The 27,194-nt window shown below is 45.2% G+C and overlaps 1 protein-coding gene across 1 annotated transcript in view; it reads left to right on the top strand.

Annotated features, from left to right (window-relative positions):
- The window catches only part of LOC122801160 (heterogeneous nuclear ribonucleoprotein U-like protein 1), a gene marked incomplete in the record, with an annotated part of 399,977 nt that overhangs the window by 212,609 nt on the left and 160,174 nt on the right, over positions 1–27,194 (top strand). Inside the window, 1 exon segment of the mRNA XM_044070719.1 lies at positions 10,261–10,429. Within this exon segment, the coding sequence (XP_043926654.1) occupies positions 10,261–10,429 (169 nt within the window).

The following is a 27,194-nucleotide window of genomic DNA, read 5'->3' as shown; positions in this document are numbered from 1 at the left end:
GTCTCAGGCCTCTACCTTGCTAACTTCTACCCTTGAATGTCCCACTAAAAGTGAAATTGCACCTAAACTGTCTTTAGCTACTCAAGTAGCCAGAAACTCGATTAAGTGCAGCTGTGATGCAGCAGAAGCATCTTCCAGGTCTGCTGTGTCCACATCTGTGTTGCGTAGATATTCTGGCTATGCTTCAAACCCTTTCCAGTGGACTTTAAATCCAAGATAATGGATGCTGCTCTAGTCTGCAATTTCTTGTTTGGTAAGAATTCAGTAGAACTTTTCTAAAATCCACAAGCAAAAAGTGAAGAACTTCAGGGCATCAAACAGTTGCCAGTGTCCCCTTCCCAAGATACTACAGGAACTACCTTGCCTAGACTTCCTTTGTAAGAATTACTCTTATCTGCATCTAGTCATTCCTTCCACTAGACCTCGTAAAGGGTCCAGGAGATTGCCTTACTCCAGCCCTTTCCTGACAGGGGAGGTCCCACTTCAGCATGACTGCCTGAATCAGCCCCCCTCCCCTCTATCTGCCCACCTTACCCTACGTCTCCCCTTCTCGAAAACAATTACCTCATATACTTAAGTGCTCTTACCAGAAAGGATATTTCCCATCTTGGAAGGAAAACCCAAGGCTAAAAAGGATTCCCTTCCCTCCAAGAAACTAGCTACATTTATTCCCTCATACTGAAAGAACTCCTGACTCTAGGAACTATAGAATTAGTTCTCTCAGGACAGGAAGGAAAAGGCTTCCTGCCTTTTCCTAGTCTCCAAAAAGGATGGCCCTTGGAGGCCTATCCAGGATGTATCCTATCTAAACCTTTTCCTAAAGGCTCCGTCCTTCATGATGCTTTCCCTACAAACCTTGCTACCCCTCATTCCACCCAAGGCCTTCATGGTCACCCTGAATCTAAATGATGCCTACTTGCACATCCCTATCAGACTCTCCCACAGGAGGTTTCTGTGTTTCATTGGACATTCTTCACACTTTCAGTTTACAGCCTTGTCCTTTGGCTTGTCTACTGCTCCCAGAGTATTTACGAAGTGCCTGACCCCAGCCATTGCCTATTGCAGAACCAAATGACTCCAAATCTATCCTTACCTGGATGACATTCTCATTTTGGCAGAATCAGAATCCACCCTGCCAAACCATCTGCATCTATGACTGTGCTCCACCACTTGGGCTTCACTGTCAACCCCCAGAAGTCCTCACTTCTTCCTCAGCATGACAGTGGTTTCCTAGGATGCATGATGAGAACAGACTTGATGAGATCCTTTCTGCCACTGACAAAGTGCATTCTCTCTCCAGCTATTTTCAAGGCCTACTTACGAGATCACATCTCTGCAAGACTTTCTGCAAGTCCTAGGTCTCATGGCAGCAACCATTGCCATGCTCACATTAGTCAGGATGCATAGGAGAAAATTCCAGTGGTACTTAAACAAAAAAAAAATGGTTTCAAAGCCAAAATTCACTAGACAAGCTTATTCCCCTCCTGCCCTGCCTAAAAACATATCTAAAAAGGTGGATTTAGCAGGCTTCACAGAACCAGGGTACCCCATTCCAATTACCCCATCACTCAAACTATGCACACAGATGCATCAGATTTAGGGTGGGAAGCAGAGTTCAAAGGCTTCAGGGTAAACCAGCGCTGGGACCCTGCACTTCAAAAACAACACATCAATGTCAGGGAAATGACAGCAGTATTACTGGCTCTAAGCTTTCCTGCCAGTCTTACAACTAGGCCTGCTACACATTGTGACAGACCACACAACTGTCATGTGGTATCTCAACAAGCAAGGAGGGACAAAGGCATACCAGTTATGCCAGATAACTTTACAAATCTGGGAAATAGCATCCAGACACAACCTCTTACATCTCCTCTCAGGAAAACAAGCAGACTTGCTTGGAAGAACATCCTCCCCTCAGCACGAATGGATGTTGCACAGGGGAAACATTCTTGGACATTGTCCTCCAGTTGGGCACACCTCAAGTGGATCTGTTTGCCACCCCCAGAACAGACTATTAAACTTATTTTGCTGCAGGGATCACACTCCACTAGCATGGAAACTGAATGCATTCAGCTTTCCATGGAAGGGAATGCTCCTGTACTCCCCTTCCCTCTAATACACCAGCTCTTACTGAAGATCAACAAGGACCAACCAGAAATCTTGCTGGCGGCTCCCTATTGGCCAAAGCAACACTGGTTCCCCCTTCACTCCCTAGCCAAGGGCAATCGCCACAAGGTGGACCTGCTCACCTAACAAAAGGAATCTCTCATTCACCCTCTGCTTCCTTTACTGCATCTGACCCTTTGGGTGATCAACTTCTGATCCCTTTCAGACAACTGTACTCAGAAGTGCTCTGTCCTGAGGGAGGCCAGGAAACCATCTACCAGAAAAAAAATTATCCACATGGCATAGATTCTCCAGTTGGTCTAAGCTTAAGGACATGGACCTCTTTCAGGCAGATCCCTGTTTGGTCCTTAGTTATGTATGTGAGCTCATTAAGGAAGGACTAGCATATTCATCACTGAAAGTCTACCTTTCTGCCATTTCAGGCTGCTTGCCTTTACAGCAACCTCTGCTCTCCAGACTAGATGTTACCTTTTCCTGAGTGGGTCTTCCATTATCAGACCACAAAGAAAACCCACTCTTCCTCCCTGGGACCTCAACTTCGTACTGGAAAAAAACCCTACCTCCTTTTGAACCAAGACAGCTTCCCTGCAATTGTGCACATGGAAACCCATTCTCTTAGTGGCCATCGCCTCTGCAAAAGTGTCTTAACTACAGGCCCTCATGGCCTGTCCCCCTTAACCACCTTCCATAAGGACAGGGTGACGTTGTGCACTAACCCTTAATGCCCAAAGGGGTGAATGAGCCATCTCTTAACCACTCTATTCATCTACCAACATTTTTTTTCCTCTCCATCTAATAACGCAGAGAGGATCCTTCATTCTCTGGATGTACACAGACAACTAAGATTCTACCTCTACCTAACTTTCCTTCTAACCTCCCTGGGGGTACACTATCAACGAAAAGAAATCCCAAACTAGTCCCCAGCCAAAAGATTGTATTCCTGGCAGCAAGCTTGGACACAGCATCCCAGATGGCATTCCTTACTCCAGAAAAGCAAGCCTATCTAACAGGCTACTTTGCTCGAATGGCAACCAGAACCCAGCTGTCTGCAAACAAAATGCTGCAGGCCCTAGGGTTCATGGCCTCTTGCATTCTTACTAATTCCATGTGCCAGATTGCTTTATGAGGAAACTTCAGTGGTACTTTGGTGCCAACATTCTCAGGACCTGGAAGCAGTCATACTTATCATACCTTGTTTAAGGACAGAGGTTTTTTGGTGGGCAGCAGCATGCAACCACAACAAGGGACTTGCCTTTACACAACCCCACGCCGCCCAGTCCCTAACCACAGACTCGGACTATGCCTGGGGGCACATCTGAACGGCAAGGGCATTCAGGGCCACTGGAAGCCAAGTCAAATTCAGCTACACATCAACCAAAAAGAGATGATAGCTGTTCAACACGATCAGACAGCTTCCTGATCCCTACTGTCATCAGGACCCCCTGCTAATAAAGACAGAACACCACAGATGTTCCTAGAGTTTCACTGTTGAAGTCATAACAAAAGTCTTGGGTCCTGCGTCGTTTGCTGTCTCATCTTCCATGACGTCAGGTGGTCAGAGGTATAAAGCATGTTGCCAATGCCATTACATCTGTCTTTCTTGCCATGCAGTGCCCAAAGCAGTTCGCAAGTGCCGGTCGGCCGACTCTTGAAATTTTCGTATTTGAGTTTCAGATCCGAAGTCTTCAACTAAGCCAAGTACCCTGTTTGATTGTTTTTTTCTCTAAACCAATGTCAGTAAAAGTTAATTGCATTTCTTGTGGAAAGCAAATACTTCAAAGATTTTCATTTGTACTGCATTCCTTGCTTAGGCCCAGACCACAGTGTACCTCGCTGTCTATTTTGTGCCTTATTCAAACCTCGTACTATTTGTCTGTTCATTTACGCATCTAAATATTTTGGTACTCTATTCAATTACCCAGAAATGGCTTCGGTAAGCCACTTGACTACCGACATTCCGAAAAAAACGCAAAGGTAAAAACTGAGACGCACATGGGTCCAAAGCTGCTGTCTAAGCTTCTAAGCTAGTCGCCAGTTCGCTGGTACTCAGTGAGGCGCTTTTGCAGCCCCTGATACCCGCTATTTTAGATTCGCAGACCTCTGCTGAGACCCATTTGGAGTCCAGTATGCCACAAGATGCTTCAGCTGTGCAACCTGCGGATGTCTCTACCTTGGATGGGTCCGGAGCAGCTGTGCAGGCACTGGCTTATGAGGGTGTAGTCATTCCTACTGACTTGTATATTAAACCGATGCCATTTTCTTCTTCAAGGCCTAAAACTCAATTTATGCCTAGAAAACCGCCCAGACTGCAAGGTCTGGCCCCTATGCCTAAAAAACAAATTGGAATGGTTGAAGACCTTATTAATGGGGGAAGCCACCCTTCCCCCTCTGAGACCTAAGACTGACTTTCCTTCTGATTCTTCTGATCAGGATTCTGAAATTTCTGTTTTCTCTGACCAGGATTTGCCCTCATCTACCTATGAAGATTCTGATGCAAAGGCCTCCATTCCCTCTGCTTCACCTCCAGAAGATTTCTTTTGGTGAAACCTTGCATACTAATAGGAAGCATTTCTGCTGGGAAGCCAGGATTACTCTGACTCCAAAAAGAGGCTTGGGGAATTACTCCTGCCTCAACGCAGACCTTTATCTATCCCTCATGTACTGGACATTGTAGATGATGCCTTCTCGGAATCTAGCCTGGCTCCTGACTACCTCCAGAAAACCTGATGGGTATGGGTGCCTGACTCTCACAAGTTCCGCTTTAAAAATCCTACTGCAGATCTTGAGACCATTTCACAGGGACCCAAGGGCATTAAGGCTACTACTGCCAAAAATCCTACCCCCTCTGATAGAGATTCCAGAGTGCAGGATAGATGGGATAAGGTGGTTTACACTTCTGCAACCTTGGCTTTAAATTGTCAATTTCTTATGCTTAAATATCAACAGCATATCATGGGACTACTTAAACAGAAAATGGTAATTTCTGACTGTGTGGAAAATAAGATTTACAGGATTTATTGCATTCAGCTGAACAAGTTGGAAAACATACATAGCAATGTGGTTTTGATTCTTTGGAGGCCTCTTGCAGAGCAGCTGTAACTGGGTCTGTACTTAGGCATGCTTGGCTCAGAGCAAACTCTGCCTGATCATGTTAAAGCAAAATTGTTGGATACTCCTTTACAACAGGACAGTCTCTTTGGTAATAAGGTTGAAGTTTTAAAAAAGATGGAAGATCAAGCTAAATCTGTGCAAACTGTGAAAGATTTCTTACAAGTGCAACCTCCAATATTTAGTAGGCACTGGCCTACTAAGAACTGGTCCTTTCCAGTTCCTTTGAGAGCCACTTAAGTCAAACCCAGACATTCCAAAGGCTCCAGGTTTTAGTCATAAGGGACTTTTAGAACAAAACAATGGGGTGCCTCCACCTCCAAATCTGGAAACAAGGCACCTCCCTATGGTAAACGGTCTCAGTGACTTCCTTCTACATTTACCAAGCACTTGGCTGCCCCTATGAGGGGAAAACTGGCACTTCATGCACGAAACTGGGAACTTATAACCAGGACAAATGGGTTTTAAATATAGTATCCCAGGGGGTACAGATTTCATTTCCACACGTTGCAAATCCCAAACGGATGGCCAGACCTGCCCCCAAATCAGTGGGCAGAGGCCCAAAAACAAGTACTGTTCCTCATGAACAACATGGCTGCTATTCAACCAGTTAGCAGAAGAGGAAAAGGGACAAGGTTTCTATTCAAGACTTTTCCTGGTATCCAGAAAAGACAAATCATGGCATCCAATTCTGGACCGGCTACTCTAAATGCCTTTCTGGACATTCCAAAATTCAAGATGCTGACTCAATTACTTAATCTTGCAGAAGATACCTACGCTTCAAAACAGGCTATTTGCATCATCAGTTCTCTGCACTGCCCTGCCCTTTGGCTTGTCTACTGCACCCAGGGTCTTCACAAAGTGCCTGGCTCCAGTAATTGCATTTTGCAGGCAAAGAAATATCCAACTGTATCCATACCTGGACGATTGTCTAATTCAAGCAGAAAACAAGGACATTCTTACCCATGTGGCGTATGTAAAAAGGGTTCTACCTTGTCTAGGGTACACCATTAACTAAAAGAAATCACAACTGGTACCCTCAGAAAAATACATTCCTGGTTGCAAGCTTCAATACAACTTCCCAGATGGCTTTCCTTACACCAGAAAAGCAAATTCATTTGGTGACCTACTTCAAACAGGCGGCCACAAAAACCCTGCTATCTGCAAGGCAAATGCTGCAAGCCTTGGGGTTAATGGCCTCATGATGCATTCTTCTAATTCCATATGCAAGACTGCATATGAGGAAACTTCAGTGGTACTTGACAAGTTTATGGAGTCAGCGTTGTCACGGCCTGGAAACAATGATTCCTGTCATACCTTGCCTGCGCCTAGAGTTCCTATGGTGGGCAGAGGCCTGCCACCAAAACAAGGGACTGCCGTTCACACCACCCCCCTGCTGCCCAAATCCTCTAACTACAGACGCATCAGATTATGTTTGGGGGGGCTCATCTGGCAGCGAAGTGCATTCAGGGCAAATGGAGTTCAAATCAAATGCACCTTCATGTCAGTCAAAAAGAAATGCTAGCTGTACAGAATGCTCTGACAGCCTTCAAGGACTACCTTCATCCAGGACAATTACTGATACTGACAACACCACGGTTATGTGGTACATAAACAAGCAGGGGGGTACACATTCATATCCCCTCTGCAGACTAGCCATGGCATTGTGGAACACTGTCTTGATCTACCAAGTACAACTACAACCTCAGTTCCTGCCAGGAAAGCAGAATGTTATGGCAGACGAACTAAGCTGAAATCTGATGGACCCTCACGAATGGAAACTGAACCACAGATTTTCAACATGTTGACACGCAAATGGGGAGCCCAAGCATAGATCTTTTTGCCTCACCCCAGAACTACCAGTTGGATAAATTTTGCACAATAACTCCTCACAAAAAAGCCTGGAAAGTGGATGCTCTGTCCTTCAGCTGGAAAAATCTATCTGTCTACGCCTTTCCCCTTCTGCCTTTGCTCTTCAAAGTTCTGCTAAACATCAGACAGGACAAGCCAAAAATAATTTTGATTGCTCCAGACTGGCCTCGCCAACACTGGTACCCACTCCTGCGCAGTGTCACACATTTCTCCGTGGCACCTGCCTTGGACACCTTCCTTACTATCTCAGCAGTAGCACCAAATTCTGCACCCTCGGCTCCAAACATTGAATCTTGCAACTTGGCTAATCACTTAAATTCACCCTTAGCATCCCTCAGCAAACCTGTGATGGATGTCATTTTGGAGGTGCGAAGACCTAGTACTAGAAAATCATGTGCTGATAAATGGAAAATATTCTGTGCCTGGAATCAATCTCAATGGATGAGCACAGCCGTGCCTAATGTACCTCAGATTTTGCAACACTTAACTGAGATGCTTCATAAGGGCCTGTCTTTTTCTTCCATAAAAATCCATGCCTCGGCCATTTCAGCTCATTACAACATAGACCCCCCACCCCCCCTCTCTCATCCTCTTCTAAAGCAGTATCTCAGAGGTGCCAAAAACTTGAGACCATCCAGAAGAGCTCCAACCCCTGCCCTGGGACCCTAACTTTGTATTGGAGAAACTCACTCTACTTCTTTTCGAGCCAGCTACAACTGCAGACGTAAAATGTATTTCCTGGAAAACAGCCTTCCTTTTAGCAATCACTTCAGCTAGAAGGATATCTGAATTACAGGCCCTTATGGCAGTGGAGCCTTTCATCATCTTTCATGCAGAGAGGGTGTCACTCAGGACCAATCCATCTTTCATGCCCTGGGTGGTATCTAGTGTGGCTCTTAATCAGTCCATTAATTTGCCAACTTTCTTTCCCAATCCACAGAACAAGGGAGAGTGGATTCTCCATTCATTGGATGTACACAGACAACTTAGATTTTGCTTGGACAGGACTAAATTCTCAACTGCTGGTTACATTTGCTGCAGGGGCAGAGGGGAAGGCTTTTTCAAAGCAAACCATTTCTTAGTGGGTAAGCCATTGTATTCATTTCTGTTATAAACACCATGGAAAACTTATCCCCCCAGGGGATAAGATCTCATTCCTCCAAGGCTGCATCTACTTCAGCCTTTCTCAGAGGCGTTCATACCAGGGATATTCTAGAAGTCCTACCTTCGAGTTCTGTTCATACTTTCACCAAGCATTATCACTTGCCAATCTTCTCTAAATCCAGAGCTGGCTTTGCCACTGCTGTTTTGCAGGGGCCTTATAGCTGGTCCTAAAATCTGTATAAATCCACCCTCCCAACCTTAGCTTTGGGAATCTACCCAAATGGAATGACTGCAACAGTGAAACACTGAACATAGTACAGTTGTGTACACTTAGCATAAATGTAGATGTTAGAAGTGTATTCACTGTTGCAGTCCTGGTTACCCTCCAGCCCCGTTTTTTTTTCTTTCACTATACCTCTTTCTTTTATTATCCTTAAAAGCCTTTTTGGTGGGGCAAGAAAAACTGATCTAATGGCGTCGGCTGCATGTTTTATACCCCTGACGTCATGGAAGAAGGGACAGCAACTGACGCAGGACCCAAGACTTTGTTAATCAAGCCGACTGAGGGCAGCCTGCCAGCAGATTACCTAAATATGACTGCAACAATGAATACAGTCTGACATCTACATTTATGGTAAGTGTACACAACTGTACTTTTCCCTCCCTCCAGCCCCCTGGCTTTTTCTCTATCCTTTCTTGCCTATCCTCTTTATGGCAGTGGTATTTACATTTTACTGGAGGTGTTCCACACCATGTAATAGCTTCCTATTGTAGGGGCTCCTGACATCTGGGGCAAAATAAAACTGCTGTAATGGTGTATGCTGCATGTTTTATATTCCTAACAACCTGACGTCATGGAAGAGGCGATGGCATCCAACTGAGAAATCCCAAGACACTGGTATTTGGGCTGACTGAGGGCTACCTGCAGGCAGATAACCCAAGTGGGATGATTGCAACAGTGAATACACTCTAACATCTACATTTGTGGTAAGTGTACACAACTGTACTTTCTATTTGGATAGAACAAGGTTTGTGTCTTTCATTTGGGTGCTCCCCATTTCCAAAGTTTGTCCAAGTGGCTTTTTGATTGCATTTCATTTGAGTATGGTTTGAAGGGAAAGGCAATGCATCTTAAACCCAAAGGTCATTCTGCCCGAGCTTTGGTTACTTCTGCACTTTTATCCAGAGCTGCTTTAGATGACATTTGTGCAGGGCAACTGGGGTGAGTCGTCCACCTTTTGTGTCCTGCTACAAATTGGTTATCCAGGACTAGAGGTTCGGTTGGTTCCACTGTATTGCATAATATCTTTCAATGAGACTTCTAAGGTGTTGGGTGGCTTTGCACCCCCCCCCCCCCAAACAGGTTGAACCCAGGTGGAAGACATTTGATATGAACTTTATGTACTTACCATAATAATAGGTCTGTTATCTGTTTCAGTCTGGTTCTTCCTTTGGCTCTTCTGTTACCTCCAGGATGATTGCCCTGGAAGTCTTTCTTTTTGGGTGAGGGGTCCTTGTCCTTTCACCCTTTCTCCCCTAAGTTATAGATCTGAAAGTTTAGGGAGAAGAGGAAGTCCACTAGATCTGAGATAGATGTAGTGAAGTAAGGGTGGGGTATAGGTAGAGGAGGCAGAGCTTGATAAGCTGAAGTCTCTGAAGTTTGCCAGCTTCAGATCGCAGTCTGATCTGGTAACCCACAGGTTGAACCAGAGAGAACCTACACCATGGACCTGTCATTATGGTGAGTACTTGACTTTTTTTTAGTAGAATTTTTATAGAATCAGACGTTTGTCTACAAAATTTAAAACAGAAATGTACTTGGCCAAATCTTGGTTGCCTTTTGAGAGGTTTGGAATTTTTGTACAGCATATAGTAGGGAGGTCACCAAAAGCTTTTTGGTATATAGCTGTTCAGTGGCTTTGCTGTGGTTTGAAGGAACATAACTATTAGTCTGTTTTACAACTGTGCACTTTTATCTAATGGTCTATTTTGTAAAGCATTCAAAAACTAAAATGTGTATATATTTTTTTTATTTTTTGGGGGGGCCAGACAAACGTATATCCAAATGCACAGAAAAGAAAAATGCGCCCCTTTGAAGGTTTTCAACGCAAAGCTGTAGTAATTTGCCCCACCGACGAGGACTTAATTGAACGCACAATAAAGCGGACTGATGAAGAAGGAAAGGATGTGCCAGATTCTGCAGTACTTGAAATGAAAGGTATGGCATTAATCCGTGGGTGATCCTTACCTTAAATAAAGTGCAGCAAAAGGTCTACTTCACAAAGTTCATTTAAGGGATCACCATTGCAGGCGTGTTCATTTCTTCACAGATTTGTCAGAATGCTGGACAACATTCCTTGGGTGTCTCTGCATGTGTAGCTCTATCTTCACCAACATGAAGTATAATGTAAAAGTCATGCAGTCATATTTTCACGTGCTCTTCATTGGAGTTTTTTTTTTTTTTTTTGAAGGCTGTATACAGCTTTTGCACCAACTTCCAGTGCTTTCTTTCCTTATTTGTGTTTTCTAGAGTAATAAATCACTGTTTGGTGTCAGATTGGATGTTTCTTTTGGGGGGGGGGGGCATACTGAATACACTACATTGGTTCTTTTTGCTGCACAGAATGTATGAGTGTTGTGTTACTTACTTGGGCTCAGACTAAGATTTCCCTAATTGTCGTTTGTGCTAGGTTTAATGCTAAAATGATTAGGCGTAGGGCCTAATTCTTAGCTCGTTTTTCTAGGACAAAAATCAATTGAACTGCGTCCGACGGTATCTGCAGGTCGTCCCGAGTGACATAACAGTGGGGGGGGGGGGGCTACTTAAGCCAAAGTCATAGGATGACAGTCTCTCCTTCCTGACTCTCTTGCTAGACTGATTTGTTGAAAGTGAGCCACCTTCGCAGCCCCCTCCAGCATTTGAAACTGTATCCCAGGCCTCGGTCGAGACCCATTTGGAGTCCGATATGCCTTTGGTTCCACTTATGTTTTCAGCTCATCTGTTGGCTCTGAGGTCGCTCAGGCCACTGCTTCTAACAAGTGCTCGTTAACCAGCGATACAGCGAGACCCGGGTCTACGCCGGTGCATTTCCACCGGGAGTCTGGCACCAGATGCACCTAGGCCTAAGGCCAACCCCCCCCCCCCCCCCAAAGAAAGGCAGTGTGGCAAGGTCTCTACCTAGGCCTATGGGCTCCCAGTTAACAGAATCCCAACAAGATTTGATTCGCCTGACCCAGGACTTAATATTGTAACAGCCAGACAGTGCATAAGTGGAGCCACCCCAGGAAAAAAGAACGAATGACTACTGATACTGCTATCTGAGGAGGATTCGGACTTGGAAGACTTTGGCTGAGAGGAAGGATCCTCTTGCACATCCTTTGAGGAATCTGATTCTCAGAAGAAAATTCCCTTGGCTTCACTTCCACAGGAACAAACTTTTGGGGAAACCATTCATGCCATGAAGCAGCATTTTCTGTGGGAAGGACAAGATTACTAAGATTATTCCCAGGTCAAGAAGAGAGATGGGGAGTTTTTGAACCTCTCCGAACACACATCTTTGGCTCTCCCTCCCATTTTGGATGTGGTAGAGAATGTTTTCCAAGATGCCTCCATAAACCCTGACTCGTTCCCCCTGCCCCTAGGAAACCAGACCTAGTTTATAGGGTGCAAGACTCTCACAAATGTCTGTTTTAAAAATCCTTTGGCTGATCCAGAAGTTCTACTCCAGGTGCCTAAAGGGGCTAGGGCCTATGCCCCTGCCAATGGACAAGGAGGGGTAGGGCCCAAGATAGGTTCAGAAAAAGGTTTACACCTCTGCTACATTCTGAGGGCCCTTAGTTGTCAATTCCATTTGATCAAATATCAGCAACCATCCTGGATCAACTGTAGCAAAAGATGTCAACCACGGGGGATAATCTTGGTAAGGAACTTTTGGACTTGGCACTCCATTTCCCAGGTGGCTTAAACACACTCTGCATTGTGGCGATGAAACCGTGGAGGCATTCTGCAGGGCAGCTGTCACTGGTTCAGTGATTTAGGAGCCGTGCATGGCTTGGGGAGCAATCTCTCCTTGATCATGTAAGGGCTAACCTTTTGGACAAAGACTTTTTCTTTTACCAACAGCTAAAAGATGGAAGACGAGGCAAAGTCCATGCAAACAGTTAAGTTCTTCCTGTAAGTACAGCCACCTAGATTCGGCAGGAACTTTCCAACCTAGTGTTGGTCTTTCCTGTCCAGCCTAGGAGTAAACATAGAAGGCCTCAAAGGTACAGAGCTTTCAGACAAAGGCATCACCAACAGACATCAAGGCAATAGACCTCTGAAACACCCAGGAAGAAAGTTCTAGGGCACAGCCCCCAGCCGGAGAGTAATAGACTCTCCCTCCGCTCCATTCTCCCTCCACCACCCCAAAACTAGGTCTATTTCTCCAAAACTGGACCCACATTATTTCAGATCAGTGGATTATAAACATTTTATTGCAGGTGGTTAGAAACGCTTTCAAAAGAGTCCTTAAGTATACTCTGGTTTGCCAGATGTACTCCAAATAAAAAAAGTAAAGTTCTCAAACAGATTGTGTTCTCTGGGAGTAGTGGAGCCAGTTCCAGATCAACAAAAAGGGAAAGGCTTTTATTCAAGGTTATTCCTAGTCCCAAGAAAATGAGGATTTTGATGCCTAATTCTGGACCTGTCCAGCTTTCTCAGGATACCAAAGTTCAAAATGCTGACATTTCAAAGAATTACAGCCCATGATAACTCCTCAGGCCTTCCTCGTTTCAATAGACCTAAAGAACACCTGCTTTACAAATTCCTATTCAAAATTCACACCGCTTTCTTTGCTTCAATGCAAGCTCGTGTCACTATTTAGCTCTGCCCTTTTGTGTTGTCTAATACTGCAAGGGTTTTCATTAAGTGCACCCGGTCATTGCTTGCTTACTGCAGAACCAAAGGGATATACCCTTAACCTGGACGATTACTTAATACAAGCTGCAGACATTTCAAACCTCAAAGGTCTGAAATTCACACAGGATTTCAGGTGGTCTCTGGGGTTCACTTTAAACCTCAAGAAATTCAGCCTGGTCCCATAAAAACGATCTTTCTGGGTGCTCTCCTTGATTCTACCCTTGAGGGTCTTCTTCCCTCAAGACAAGGCCACCTACTTAACCAGTTTCTTCTACAGATGCAGGAAAATCACAACAAGGGAATTCCTCTGAGCACTCTGGTTCATGGCATCCTTTATTCTCATGGTATCCCTAGCCAGGCTGCACATGAAGCTGCAGTGCTACCTACCTGAAGAGCGTGTGGTGCCAGAGCTCTTCTCACGAGATGCTGAAATACCCTTGATACCTTTCCTCAAGCAGGGCTTTGCATGGTAGGCACAGATTTGTACCCCAAATCAGGGCCTACCTTTCATATTTTTGCTACAGGGTCAAATCCTCACCATAGATGCTTTGGAGACAATACCTCCAAACTCGAGGATTATGGCCCACTGAACACAGAAGCAGGTACATAAATTGGAAAACTCATGGCAGGACAAAACATTTTAATGGCTTTCAAGGACAAATGGGACCTAGTGATGCTGTTGGAGACCAACAATACCACATTTGTAGTACGTAAACAAGAAGGGAGGCACACACTACATCTAGCTATGCAAATATGGGACGCAGCACAATTCCTAGGCCAGCACCTTATGGCACAATACCTGCCAGGCGAAAATACCCTGGCAGACCACCATCAGGAATCTGACGGACCCCCATAAACGGAATCTCCATCCGGAAGTTTTCTACACAGTAACAAAGCAATAGGGGGGCCCAGGTAGACGTATGCCAGCAGGGACTTCTCACCTATAGAAGTACTGCACCAGAACAAGGCATCCATCTGCATGGAGAACAGATGCCTTCTCTTCCCCTTGGACACACCTTTTTATTTATGCTTAATCACCTTTACCCATGTTGCCTGAAGTGCATCTGAAGGTCAGGAAGGAAGGCCAAAAGGCCATCCTGATGGCTCTAGACTGGTTCAGGCGTCACTGGATGTCCTATTCCTATGTTGCAGTATGATAGTTGTGGGATTTCTTGCCCTCGACATACATCTATTCCTACACAAAAGCTTCAGCTTGGCTGTTGCAGCATGTGTGGGACTTCAGACATAAGGCCATAAACCAGGGGCCATAAATGTGACATCTGCAAGCACAATCCTCAGAACTTTTCAGCCACAGATGAACTACGCATCGTAAGATGGCTTTCACAGACGTCTCATCAGTAAAACTAAGTAACCCGTTGGGTTTCTGATTTTTCTTGTTTTACCGATTGTTACAGCCTAGGCTTGGTTGTTGTAGCCTTTAGCTGATGTCAGATAAAAAAGGGAAAGGGCCAGTGCAGATGCCAGTTACCCCATAAAGACACCCGTGATGAGCCTGAATACTAGAGACTTGGTATTTCTGCATCGGTTGCTGTCGCTGTAGGACTGATGTCAGGTCATCAGGGGTATAAAAACAGGCAGCCGATGCCATTACATCAGTCTTTATTGCCGAGGAGCCCGAAGCAGAAGCAATTGGCATGAGTGTTGGTCGGCTGCTGCCTGAGTTTTTGTTTCCGAATCGAATCAAACTGAAGTCTTCTAAAGCTAAGTACCCTGTTGGGGATCCTTTTTTTCTTGCTCTAACCGATGTCAGAAAAAGTTAACAATTGTCTCTCCTGTGGAATGCAAATACCACACAGATTTCCATTCTTACTGCTTCGCCTGTTTAGGCCCAGACCATGCTGTCTGTTTTGTGCTTTGTTCAATGCCCAAACTATTCGTCTGGCCCTTACTGCTAAATACTTTCGCTCCTGATCTCAGTATTCCAAAATGGCTTTTGTAAGCCATCCGTCTACCGATCTTCCAAATAAATGTAAGGATAAAGACAGAGACTGCACAGGTCCAAAACTGCCGACGCTTCCTTTAAGCTAGTAGCCAGTTTGCCCCTGATGCCTGCTTCGATGGATTTGCAGGACACTACCGAGACCCATTCGGAGTTCGGTATTCTGCAAGACTCTTGACTACGTAACCTGCGGATGTCTCTACCTTGGATGGGTCTGGAGCCGCTGTGCAGGTACCGGCTTCCGAGGAAGTTCTTCACACTACCAATATTCAACAAAAAAACGACTTTCGCATCTTCAGTTCGGTCTAAAACTACAAAGTTTTAGGGCAGAGTATGAGCTACGCCTAAAAAAACTGACTACCCAAACACAAGCACCTGCTTCTTTGCCACAAGACCTAATTATACTGATTAGGGGAAGCCAGCCTTCTCCTGCTAAGAGAGATCTGTCCCCAGCAGCTTTAACCGACCAAAAGTCCGACTGACGTCTCTGAATATGAAGACGTATCTATCTGCTTATGAGGATTCAGATACGGAGGAACCCTTTCCCTCTGGTTCCCCTCCAGAGAATTTTACTTTTGGTGAAACTGTACATACTTTAAAATTATAGCATTTCCACTGGGAATGCAGAGACTATTCTCAGCCCAAAAAGAGACACGGAGAATTTTTAGATTTGCCATAACGTAGACCTTCAGCAATACCTCCAGTTTTGGATGTTGTGGATGATGTTTTTATGGAATCCAGTCTAACTCCTGATACTTTACCCCCTGCTCCAATGAAAACAGGCTTGTATTAGAGTCCCCTGACTCTCACAAATTTCTTTACAAAAATTCTACTGCTGACCCAGAGGTAATTTCCCAGGGGCCTAAAGGTATAAAAGCAACTACAGCGAATAATCCCACCCCTTCAGACAGGGATTCCCGAGCTTTAGACAGATTGGGTGTAAAAATGTACACCTCGGCAACTTGTGCCATTAGGCTGTTGAATTGCCATATGTTCGTGTTCCACTGTTGCAGTCATCACACTTGGGTTATCTGCCTGCAGGTAGCCCTCAATCGGTCCAAATGCCAGAGTCTTTGGATTTTTGTGTCTGATGCAGTCACCTCTTCCATGACGTCAGGGGTATAAAACATGCAGCAGATGACATTACATCAGCTTTTCTGCCGCATGGGAACCCGAAGCAGTTCGCAAGTGCCGGTCAGCCACTGCCTGAAATTTTTGTTCATAGAATATTAATCCTGAAGTCTTCTAAAGTTTAGTACCCCGTTGGGGATTTTTTTCTTGCTCTAACTGATGTCTGAAAAAGTTAATTGTCTAGCCTGTGGAAATCAAACACTTCCGAGATTTTCTTTCTTATTGCATCACCTCTTTAGGCCCAGACCACAACGTCCCTCGCTGTCTGCTTTGTGCCTTGTGCCCAAACTATTCATGGTCTGGCTGTCTTTTTAAAATTCTTTTGCTCTCATTCTCCGTATTCCGAAATGGCTTCGGTAAGCCGTCCAACTGCCAATTTTCCGAAAAAATGCCAGGATGAAGACAGACCGCATAGGTCCAAAACTGCTGATGACGCTTCTGTTAAGTTCCGCCCGTACTCTGTTAAGACGCATTCTCAGCCCCTGATGCCTGCTTCTACAGATTGCTAAGATGCTTCTTAGACTATGGAACCTGCGGATGTCTCTACCTTGGATTGGTCCAGAACCACTGTGCAGGCACCAGCTTATGGGGGTGTATTCTGTCCTACAGATATTCGTATTAAACAGACATCTTCATTCTTCATTTTTAACTAAATCTAGAGTTTCTCAAGCCCAGATTTCACACTAGCCTAGAAAACAGACATCCAAAGGGCATGCTCAAGCTCCCATGCCACAAAAAAAGGCTGAAGACCTTATTACTCTAATTGGGGGAAGCCAGCCTTCCCCTGCTAAGACAAAGTCGAATTTCCTTCTGATTCTACAACCAGGTGTCTGATTCTTGACTTTTCTGATTACCAGGAAAATACCCTTGCGTACCTATGAGGATTCAGATGCAGAGGAATCCATTTCCTCTGCCTCCCCTCCAGAGGATTTTTCTTTTGGTGAAACCTTGCATACCTTAGAGAGCATTTCTGCTGGGGATGCCAAGACTATCCTCTGTCCAGAAAGACACTGGGAATTTTTAGATTTACTTCAGCACTGGCCTCTAGCTATACCCCCTGTCCTGGATATTGTAGATGTTTTCGTGGAATCCAGTCTCACTCCTGACACTTTACCACCAGCTCCTAGAACACCTGACTGGTACTAGAGTACCTGACTCTCTCAAATTTCTCTTTGAGAATCCTTCTGCGGATCCAGAGACCATTTCCCAGGGACCTAAAGGCATTGTGCTACTACAACCAAAAACCCTACCCCTTCAGACAGGGATTCTACAGCTTTAGACAGATGGGGTAAAAAGGTATATACCTCTGCAACTCAGGGCTTTGAATTCAGTTTCATATGAAGTACCAGCAACATTATGGAATTAAACAAAAAATTGTGTTGCTTCCAGACTGTGCAGAAAATAGATTTACAAGAGTTAATGCATTCTGCAAACCAAGTTAGTAAACATACTTTGTAGTGTGGGTTTGATGCCTTAGAAGCATCTTGCAGGGCTGCTGTCACTGGGTCTGTACTGAGAAGGCATGCTTGGCTGAAGGAACAAGTCTTGCTAGACCATGTCAAAGCAAAATTACTAGATGATCATTGGCCTTCAACTGGTCCTTTCCAGTCCCTTCCAGGCCGCCTTAGTCCAAACCTAGGGGCAACGGACCAAGACTGCAGTCTTTGGGTATGCAGAGATCTAAACTATAGTGCTCCCACATCAAGAACAGGGAGTGGTAAGCCACCCCCTTATGGAAAAACTTCACAGTGACTCTCCAATTATCCTTCCCAGCCATGCCCAATGTCCATTACTCGGGACCGATGGGTTCTAAACATTGTATCCCAGGGATACAGATTCTGCTTCCACTCACTGCCAACACCAAGTGGGTTTCCAGACCTTCTTCCAAACCAGTGGGCAGAGGCTCAAAAGCAAGTACTTTCTTTTTTCCATATCAGGGCTGTTCAACCTGTTCCAGTAGAACAAAGGGGACAGGGATTCTACTCCAGACTATTCCTGGTGCCTAGAAAAAAGCTCTTGGGCACCCTATCCTGGATCTATCAGTTCTCAACACCTTTCTGGTGTTCCCAAAATTCAGAATGTTTACACTGCAGCAGCTTCTTCCTACGCTAACCAAGGATGCCTGGTTAGTCACCCTAGACTTAAAAGAAGCTCATCTGCACATCCCCATAAGGGACTTTTGCAGGAAATGTCTTATGTTTTAGGGCAGGCTCTATGCGCCATCAGCTCTCTGCACTTCCCTTTGGCTTATGTACTGCACCCAGAATATTCACAAAGTACATGGCTCCAGCCATTGCATACTGCAGGCAGAGAAATATTCAGATTTACTCATACTTGGACAATTGCCTGATCCAGGCGGACAGTCAGGAATTGCTACTTAGCACCTGGCATTTGTAAAATGACTTCTAACTTCACTGGGATACACTATCAACAAAAAGAAATCACAACTGGTGCCCAGCCAACAATTTGTATTCCTGGGCGCAAGCTTGAACACATGGCATTCCTCCCTCCAGAAAAACAGGTCCATGTGACTTTCAAACTAATGGCCACCAAAGCCCAGCTATCTGCAAGGAAAATGCTGAAAGCCCTAGGGTTCATGACCTTATGCATTCTGCTAATTCCATATGCAAGACTGCATATGAGGAAACTTAATTGGTACTTGGTGTCGACATTCTCAGGACCTGGAAGCATCGATTCCTATCATACCTTGTCTAAGGGCAGAGTTCCTTTGTTTGGTTAGAGGCATGCAACCACAACAAGGGGCGACTTTCACTCCACCCCTCGCCGCCAAAACCCTGACAAGACACCTCAGACTATGGATGGGGGACTCTCATGGCAGGCAAATGCATTCATGGCAAATGGAGCCCAGAGAAAAAATTCCCCTGCACATCAAAGATGCTAGATGTACAGAATGCTCTGACAGCCTTCAAATATCTTGTACTTCCAGGACAGCTCCAGATAAAGACAGACAACACCACAGTTATGTGGTATATAAACAGACAGGGGGGAACTCATTCTTACCCACTCTACAGGTTAGCCATGGCCCTGTGAAACACCGCCTTGAGCAACCAAGTGCACCTACAAGCTCAGTTTCTGCCAGGCAAGCAAAATTGACTGGCAGACGACTTGAGCAGAAATCTACTGGACCCTCACGAGTGGAAACTGCAACCCAACTCATTCAAACTTCTAACCCAGAGGTGGCAAACAGTGGAGGTGGACCTTTTTGCCTCCCCCGAAAACCACCAGTTGAGCAAAGCTTGCACCAGGAACCCTGAGTCTGGAAGGTGGACGCCCTATCCTTTACATGGAGAAAACCTCTCAATTTATGCCTTTCCTCCTCTGCCCCTCTCAAAAGTATTACTCAAGACAAAACAGGACAGGCCAAGGGCAATCCTTGTTGCACCAGACTGGCCACACCAGCACTGGTACCCACTCCTAGGCAGTTTGACAATAGTGCCACCCTGGCACCTACATCAGACACCTTCCCTGCTGTCTCAGGAGGGACAGATTTTGCATCCAGGCTTATCTCCTGAATACACCACCAGCATCCCTCTACAAACGGGTGGTGGACGTCATCCTTGAGTCCAGAAGGCCTAGTACTCGGAAATTCTATGCTGAAAAGTGCAAAAGATTGTTGTGCCCAACTTACCTCATATCTGTGATTACGTAGCAGAGCTGCTGCACAGAGGCCTGTCCTTCTCAGCCATTAAGATTCATGCCTCTGCCATCTCGGCTCATTATAATACTGAGCTGCCTCTCTTTTTCTCACCCTCTCATCAAACAGTTCCTGAGAGGAGAACAAAAATTTAAGGCCCCCTGGGAGAGCTCCCACCCCGACCTGGCACCTTAATTTTCTACTGGAGAAACTCGCACTTCCCCTTTTGAACCTGCTGCTGCAGCAGAGTTAAAATTCCTCTCTTGGAAAACAGCATTACTTTTAGCTATTACTTCAGCAAGGACAGTGTCTTGAGTTACAGGCACTAATGGCGGTGGAGCCCTTCATTATTTTTCATGCTGACAGGGTTTCCCCTCAGGACCAACCCATCCTTTATGCCCAAGGTGGTATTCAGTGTGGCTTTAAACCAATCCATCCATAGGATCCTGCACTCCTTTGATGTGCACAGACAGCTCAGGTTCGACCTTGACAGGACTAAACCTTTCAGAAAATCTGACCAGCTGCTATTCAGCTTTGCTGCAGGGGCAGAGGGCAAGGCCATTTCGAAGCAAACCATTTCTAAATGGATAGCACACTGCATCCATTTCTGCTACAAGCACCATGGAAAACCTACCTCTCAGGGGATCAGCTCTCGTTCCACTAGAGCTGCTTCAACCTCTACAGCATTTCTCAGGGGAGTCCCTACCAGGGATATCCTGGAAGTTCTGGAGTTCTGTACACACCTTCACCAAGCACTACCACTTGCCTATTTTTTCTAAACCTAGAGCTGGATTTGCTACAGCAGTCTTACAAGGCCTGTTGGCTAGCCATAACACTTGACTGCCTCCACCCTTCCTCAGCTTTGGGAATCCGCCAGTGTGTGATGGCTGCAGCAGAGAGACACTAAGAACATAATACAGTTGTGTACACTTACTATAAATGTAGATGGTAGAGTGTATTCATTTTTGCAGTCTTGGATGTTCTTTGTGTTTCACTGTTGCAGTCATTACATTTGGGTAATCTGCTGGCAGGATGCCCTCAGTCGGCCTGATTAACAAAGTCTTAAATCCTGCGTTGGTTTCTGTCCCTTCTTCCATGACGTCAGGGGTATAAAACATGCATCCAACGCCATTACATCAGTCTTTCTTGCCGTGCAGTGCCAGTGCCCGAAGCAGTTTGCAAGTGCCGGTCGGCCGACTCCTGAAATTTGCATTTTCGAGTTTCAGAACCAAAGCTAAATACCCTGTTGGGGAAACTTTTTCTTGCTCCTTCTGATGTCAGTAAAAGTTAATTGAGTTGCTTGTGGAAAGCAAATACCTCACAAAGATTTTCATTCGTACTGTATTCCTTGCCTAGGCCCTGACCACAATGTACCGTGCTGTCGGTTTTGTGCTTTATTTAACCGGTGCACAATTAGTCTGTACATTTTTGCCTCTGAAGTATTTTGGTTCTGTTTAACTATACAGAAATGTTGTCTGTTAGCCATCAGACTACCGGGATTCTGAAAAACCGCGAAAAGACAGACACAGGCCGCCGAGGTCCAAAAATGCCGACAACGCTTCTCCTAAGCCAGTTGCCAGTTGAGGTGCTTTCGCAGCCCCGATACCCGCTAATTCTAATTCGAAGGCCTCTGAGACCCATTCGGAGTCCGGTATGCCGTGAGATGCTTTTTCTGTGGAACCCGTGGTGTCTACCTTGGATGGGTCCGGAACCGCTGTATAGGCACTGGCTTCTGAGGGTGTATTCAGGCCTACAGACTTTCATATTAAACAGACTCCTTCTTTACTAAGGTCTAAATCTCTCTCTGCGTCTATATAAAAAAAAAAAAAAAAAAAAAAAGATGCCCAGGCCACATGTTCAGGCCCCTATGTCTAAAAAAAAAAAAAAAAAATGATCAAAATGGCTGAAGGGGTAGACAAACCCCCCCACCCCCCAAGAGGCCTAGGGCTGAGCTTTATTATGAATCTTCTGATCAGATTTCTGTTTCTTGTGACTCTTCTAATGACCTGGATTTGTCCATACCTACTTATGAGGATTCTGATGCAGAGGATTCCATTCCTTCTGCTTCCACTCCTGAGGATTTTTCTTTTGGGGAAACGTACCTTATAAGGGAGCATTTCCACTGGGAAAGTCGGGAATTTTCTGATTCAAAAAAGAGGCATGGGGATTTCCTTCTACCTCAGCATAGGCCTTTGGCTATACCTCCTGTACTGGACATTGTTGTTTTCGGAATTCAGTATGGCCCCTGATTCCTTGTGGGTTCCTGAGTCCCACAAGTTCCTTTTCAAAAATCCTGTTGCAGATCCAGAAACTTTCTCAGGGGGCCAAAGGGCATTAAGGCTTCCACTGATAAAAATCCTACCCCTTCTGATAGACTCCAGGGCACTGGATAAATGGGGTAAGAAGGTTTATACTTCTGCAACCTTGGCAATCAGGGCTTTAAACTGCCAATTTCATATATTGAAATATCAACAAAATGTTAATTTCTGACTCTGTGGAAAATAAAGATTTACAGGATTTATTGCATTCTGCTGAACAAGTTGGAAAACACTTTGCAGTGTGGTTTTGATTCTTTGGAGGCCTCGTGCAGGGCTATTGTGTCTGTGCTTAGAAGGCGTGCTTGGCTTAAGGAGCAATCTTTGCCTGATCGTGTTAAAGTGAAATTGTTGGATACTCCTTTAAATCAGGACCTTCTGACAATAAGGCTGAAGAAGTTCTAAAAAGATGGAAGATAAAGCTAAATCTATGCAAACCGTTTGCTTTCTTACAAGTGCAACCTCCAAGATTTAGTAGGTATTTCCCTACTACGAGTTGGTCCTTTCCAGCTCCTTCCCAGATCCTCTCGAGCCAAACCCAGACACACCAAAAGCACCAGGTTTCAGTCCCAGGGGACTGTCAGAACTAAATAATGGGGGGCCTCCACTTCCAACTCTGGAAATAAGATGCCTTCCTATGGTAAACAGTCTGAATTAATTCCTTTTAAAATTACCAAGCACTTACCTTTTAGCCACCCCTTTGGGAGGAAAGATTGCTCTTCATGGAAAGAACTGGGAACTCATAACCCAGGACAAATGGGTTTTAAATATAGTGTCCCGGGGTACAGATTTCATTTCCACACGTTGCCAATACCAAACTCTGGTGGCCAAACCTGCCCCCAAATCAGTGGGCAGAGGATCAGGGACAAGGTTTCTATTCCAGGCTTTTTCTGGTACCCAGAAAAAACTAATCATGGCGTCCAATTCTGGATCTGTCTATTCTAAACACCTTTCTGGACATTCCCAATTCAAGATGCTGAGACTCTTCACCAGTTACTTCCTGTGCTAGGCAAAGATGCCTGGTTGGCAACTCTAGATTTAAAAGAAGCATATCTGCACATCCCAATCGGGGAATCTTGCAGAAGATACCTACACTTCAAAGCAGGCTACTTGCATTATCAATTCTGTGCACTGCCCTTTGTCTTTTCTACTGCGCCAAGGGTGTTCACAAAGTGCCTGGCTCCAGTTATTTCTTTTTTGCAGGCAAAGAAATATTCAGATATATCCATACCTGGACGATTCTCTAATTCAGGCAGAAAACCAGAACATATGTCTAAATCTGGCATTTGTAAAAAGGGTTCTAGCTTGTCTGGCGTACATCATAACGAAAAGAAATCACAACTGGTACCCTCTCAAAAAATTACATTCCTGAGTGCAAGCTTGAATACAACTGCCCAGATGGCTTTCCTCACGCCAGAGAAACAAATTCAATTGGTAACTTGCTTCAAACAAGTGGCCACAAAAACCCTGCTGTCTGCAAGACAAATACTGCAAGCCTTGGGGTTCACGGCCTCCTGCATTCTTCTAATTCCATATGCAAGACTGCACATAAGGAAACTACAGTGATACTTGGAAAGCCTATGGAGTCAACATTGTCACAGCTTGGAAACAATGATTCCTATCATACCTTGCCTACGCCTGTAATTCCTGTGGTGGGTAGAGGCCTGCCACCAAAACAAGGGACTGCCATTCACACTACCCCCTGCTGCCCAAACCCTAACTACCGATGCATCAGACTATGCATGGGGGGGCTCACCTGGCAGGAAAGTGCATTCAGGGCAAATGGATCCCAGATCAAGTGCACCTACATGTCAATCAAAAAGAAATGTTAGCTGTACAGAATGCTCTGACAGCCCTCATGGACTACATTCTTCCTGGACAACTAATGGTAGACTGACAACACCACGGTTATGTGGCACACAAACAAGCAGAGGGTACACATTCTTACCCCCTCTGCAGAGTAGCCATGGCATTCTGGAAAACAGCCTTGAGCTACCAAGTGCAATTCCTGCCAGGAAAATTGAATACACTGGCAGATGGACTAAGCAGAAATCTAATGGGCCCACACGAGTGGAAACTAGAACCACAGATTTTCAACATTTTGACAAGCAAATGGGGGAGCCCAGACGTAGATCTGTTTGCCTCCCCCCAGAACTACCAGTTGGACAAGTTTTGCACAATGACTTCCCACAAAGAAGCCTGGAAAGTGGATGTTCTGTCCTTCAGCTGGAAAAAAACCTCAATCTACGCCTTTCCCCCTTCTCTCTGTTCTCCAAAGTTCTGCTAAAGATCACAGGACAAACAATGATTTTGATTGCTCCAGACTAGCCACGCCAACACTGGTACCCACTCCTGCACAGTGTGTCACAATTATCTCCATGGCACCTGCCTCAGACCCCTTCCTTGCTGTCTCAGCAGAGGAGAACCAAATTCTGCACCCTCTGCTTCCAACATTGAACAGCCTTGCTAATCACTTAAATTCACCCTTATCCCTCAGCAAAACTGTGATGGATGTCATCTTGGAGGAGAGAAGACCCAGTACTAGAAAATCCTATGCTGACAAATGGAAAAAATTCTGTGCCTGGAACCAGTCTTTAGGGATGAGCACAGCAGTGCCCAATTTAACTCAGATTTTGCAATATTTAACTGAGATGCTTCACAAGGGCCTGTCTTTTTTTTCCTCTATTAAAATCACGTTTCGGCTATTTCAGCTCACTATAATGCAGAACTACCCCCTCTTCTCTCATCCCCTTCTCAAGCAGTATCTGAGGGGCAAATAATTTGAGACCACCCAGGAGAGCTCCTACCCTGCCTGGGACCTTAACTTTGTTTTGGAAAAGCTCACTCTACCTCTTTTCGAGCCAGCTACTACTGCAGACTTGTATCTCTGAGGACCAATCCATCCTTCATGCCCAAGGTGGTTTCCAGTGTGGCTCTTGATCAGTCCATTCATTTGCCAACTTTCTTTCCCAATTCACAGAACAAAGGGGAACAGGTTCTGCACTCCTTGGACGTGCACAGACAACTAAGATTCTACTTGGACAGGACTAAATCTCAAAGAAAATCTGAACAATTGCTGGTTGCATTTGCTCTAGGGGCAGAGGGGAAGGTTATTTCAAAACAAACCAGTTCTAAATGGATAAGCCATTGCATTCATTTCTGCTATAAGCACCATGGAACACCTATCCCCCAGGGGATCAGATCTCACTCCACCAGGGCTGCATCTACTTCTGCAGCCTTTCTTAGAGATGTTCCTGCCAAGGATAACCTAGAAGCTGCTACCTGGAGTTCTGTACATACTTTCACCAAGCATCATCATTTACCAATTTTCTCTAAATCCAGAGCTGACTTTGCCACTGCTGTCTTGCAGGGCCTTATAGCTGGCCCCAATGCTGTATAAACTCCTCCCAACCATAGCTTTGGGAATCTACCCAAATGTAATTACTGCAACAGTGAAACACGAACATAGTACAGTTGTGTACACTTACCATAAATGTAGATGTTGGTGTATTCACTGTTGCAGTCCTGGTTACCCTCCTTCCAGCCCCCTACTTTTCTCTGGCTATGCCTCTCTTACTTTGCTTAAAAGCCTTTTTGGTGTATTTGGTTTTGGTTGGAGGTATATATTTTTGTTTAATTGTATTTGCTCCCCATTAGGGGGGCACCTGACATCTGGGGCAAGAAAAACTGATGTAATGGCGTCAGATGCATATTTTATACCCCTGACGTCATGGAAGAAGGGACAGCAAACCGACGCAGGACCCAAGCATCTACATTTATGGTAAGTGTACACAACTGTTCTTTATCACACTTGGGTTATCCCTGCCAGGGTAGCCCTCAGTCTTCCCGTATAGCAGAGGCTTAATATTTCGGCGTCTGTTGCTGTCGGTCCAGGACTGACGTCAGGTCGTCAGTAGTATAAAAACAGGCAGCAGACGCCATTACATCAGGCTTTCTTGCCAAAGAGCCCAAAGCAGTTAGCATGAGTGCTTGCAGAGTATTTAGTTTCCGAATTGAAGTTGAAGGATGCATCGGATTATGAAGATATGCACCCCCTCTCTGCTTATGAGCATTCTGATGCAGAGGAATCCATCCCTTCACCCCCCCCCTCAACCTGAGGACTTTTCCTTTGGGGAAACCCTACACACTTTAAGGGAGCTTTTCCAATGGGAATGTCAGGACTATTCTCAGTCAGAAAAGACGCAGGGAATTCTTGCATCTTCCACAGAACAGACTTCTGGCCATTCCTCCTGTCCTGGATGTTGTGGATGATGATTTTATGGAATCCAGTCTGATCCCTGACACCCTCCCTCCTGCTTCCAGGAAACCTGACCGGTATTCCCGACTCTCTCGAATGTATTTTCAAAAATCCTACTGCTGACCCTCTGGTCATCTCTCAAGGACCTAAAGGAATAAAAGCAACTTCAGCTAAGAATCCCACCCCCTCAGATAGGGATTCCCAAGCTTTAGACAGATTGGGTAAAAAAGTATACATCTCTGCAGCTCTTGCTATTAGAGCTTTAAATTGTTAGTTCCATATGCTGAAATATCAGCAACCTACCATTCAAACAAAAAAATATTTTCCTGCTTGTGCAGAAAATAGTTACAACAGCTGATGCATTCTAGTAGCCAAGTAACTAAGCACACCTTACAATGTGGTTTTGATGCCCTAGAAGCATCTTGCAGGGCAGCAAGTCACTGGTTCTATCCTTAGGAGGTATGCTTGGCTTAAGGAACAGACCTTGCCAAACCATGTCAAATGCAATTTACTGGACACACCCTTGCACAAATAACTTATTTGGCACCAAGGCAGAAGTCTTAAAAAGGATGGAAGAAAAAGCTAAATTTGTGCAGACAGACTTCCTACAGGTCCAGTCACCGAGGTTCAGTAGGCGTTGCCCCTCCAACCACTGATCCTTTCCTGTCCCGTCCAGGTCAGCTCTGCTCAGACCCAGGGTAAGCAGACCACCCAGATGACAGCCTCAGGGAAGGCAGAGATCTTGGCAATGGAGTTCCTCCTCT

Source organism: Protopterus annectens, chromosome 4.part1 (genome assembly GCF_019279795.1).
Source record: "Protopterus annectens isolate FY-2018-M chromosome 4.part1, PAN1.0, whole genome shotgun sequence".
NCBI classification, from domain to species: domain Eukaryota; kingdom Metazoa; phylum Chordata; order Ceratodontiformes; family Protopteridae; genus Protopterus; species Protopterus annectens.
The sequence above is the reverse complement of the archived record's forward strand: the minus strand, read 5'-3'. Positions and strand labels throughout refer to the sequence as shown.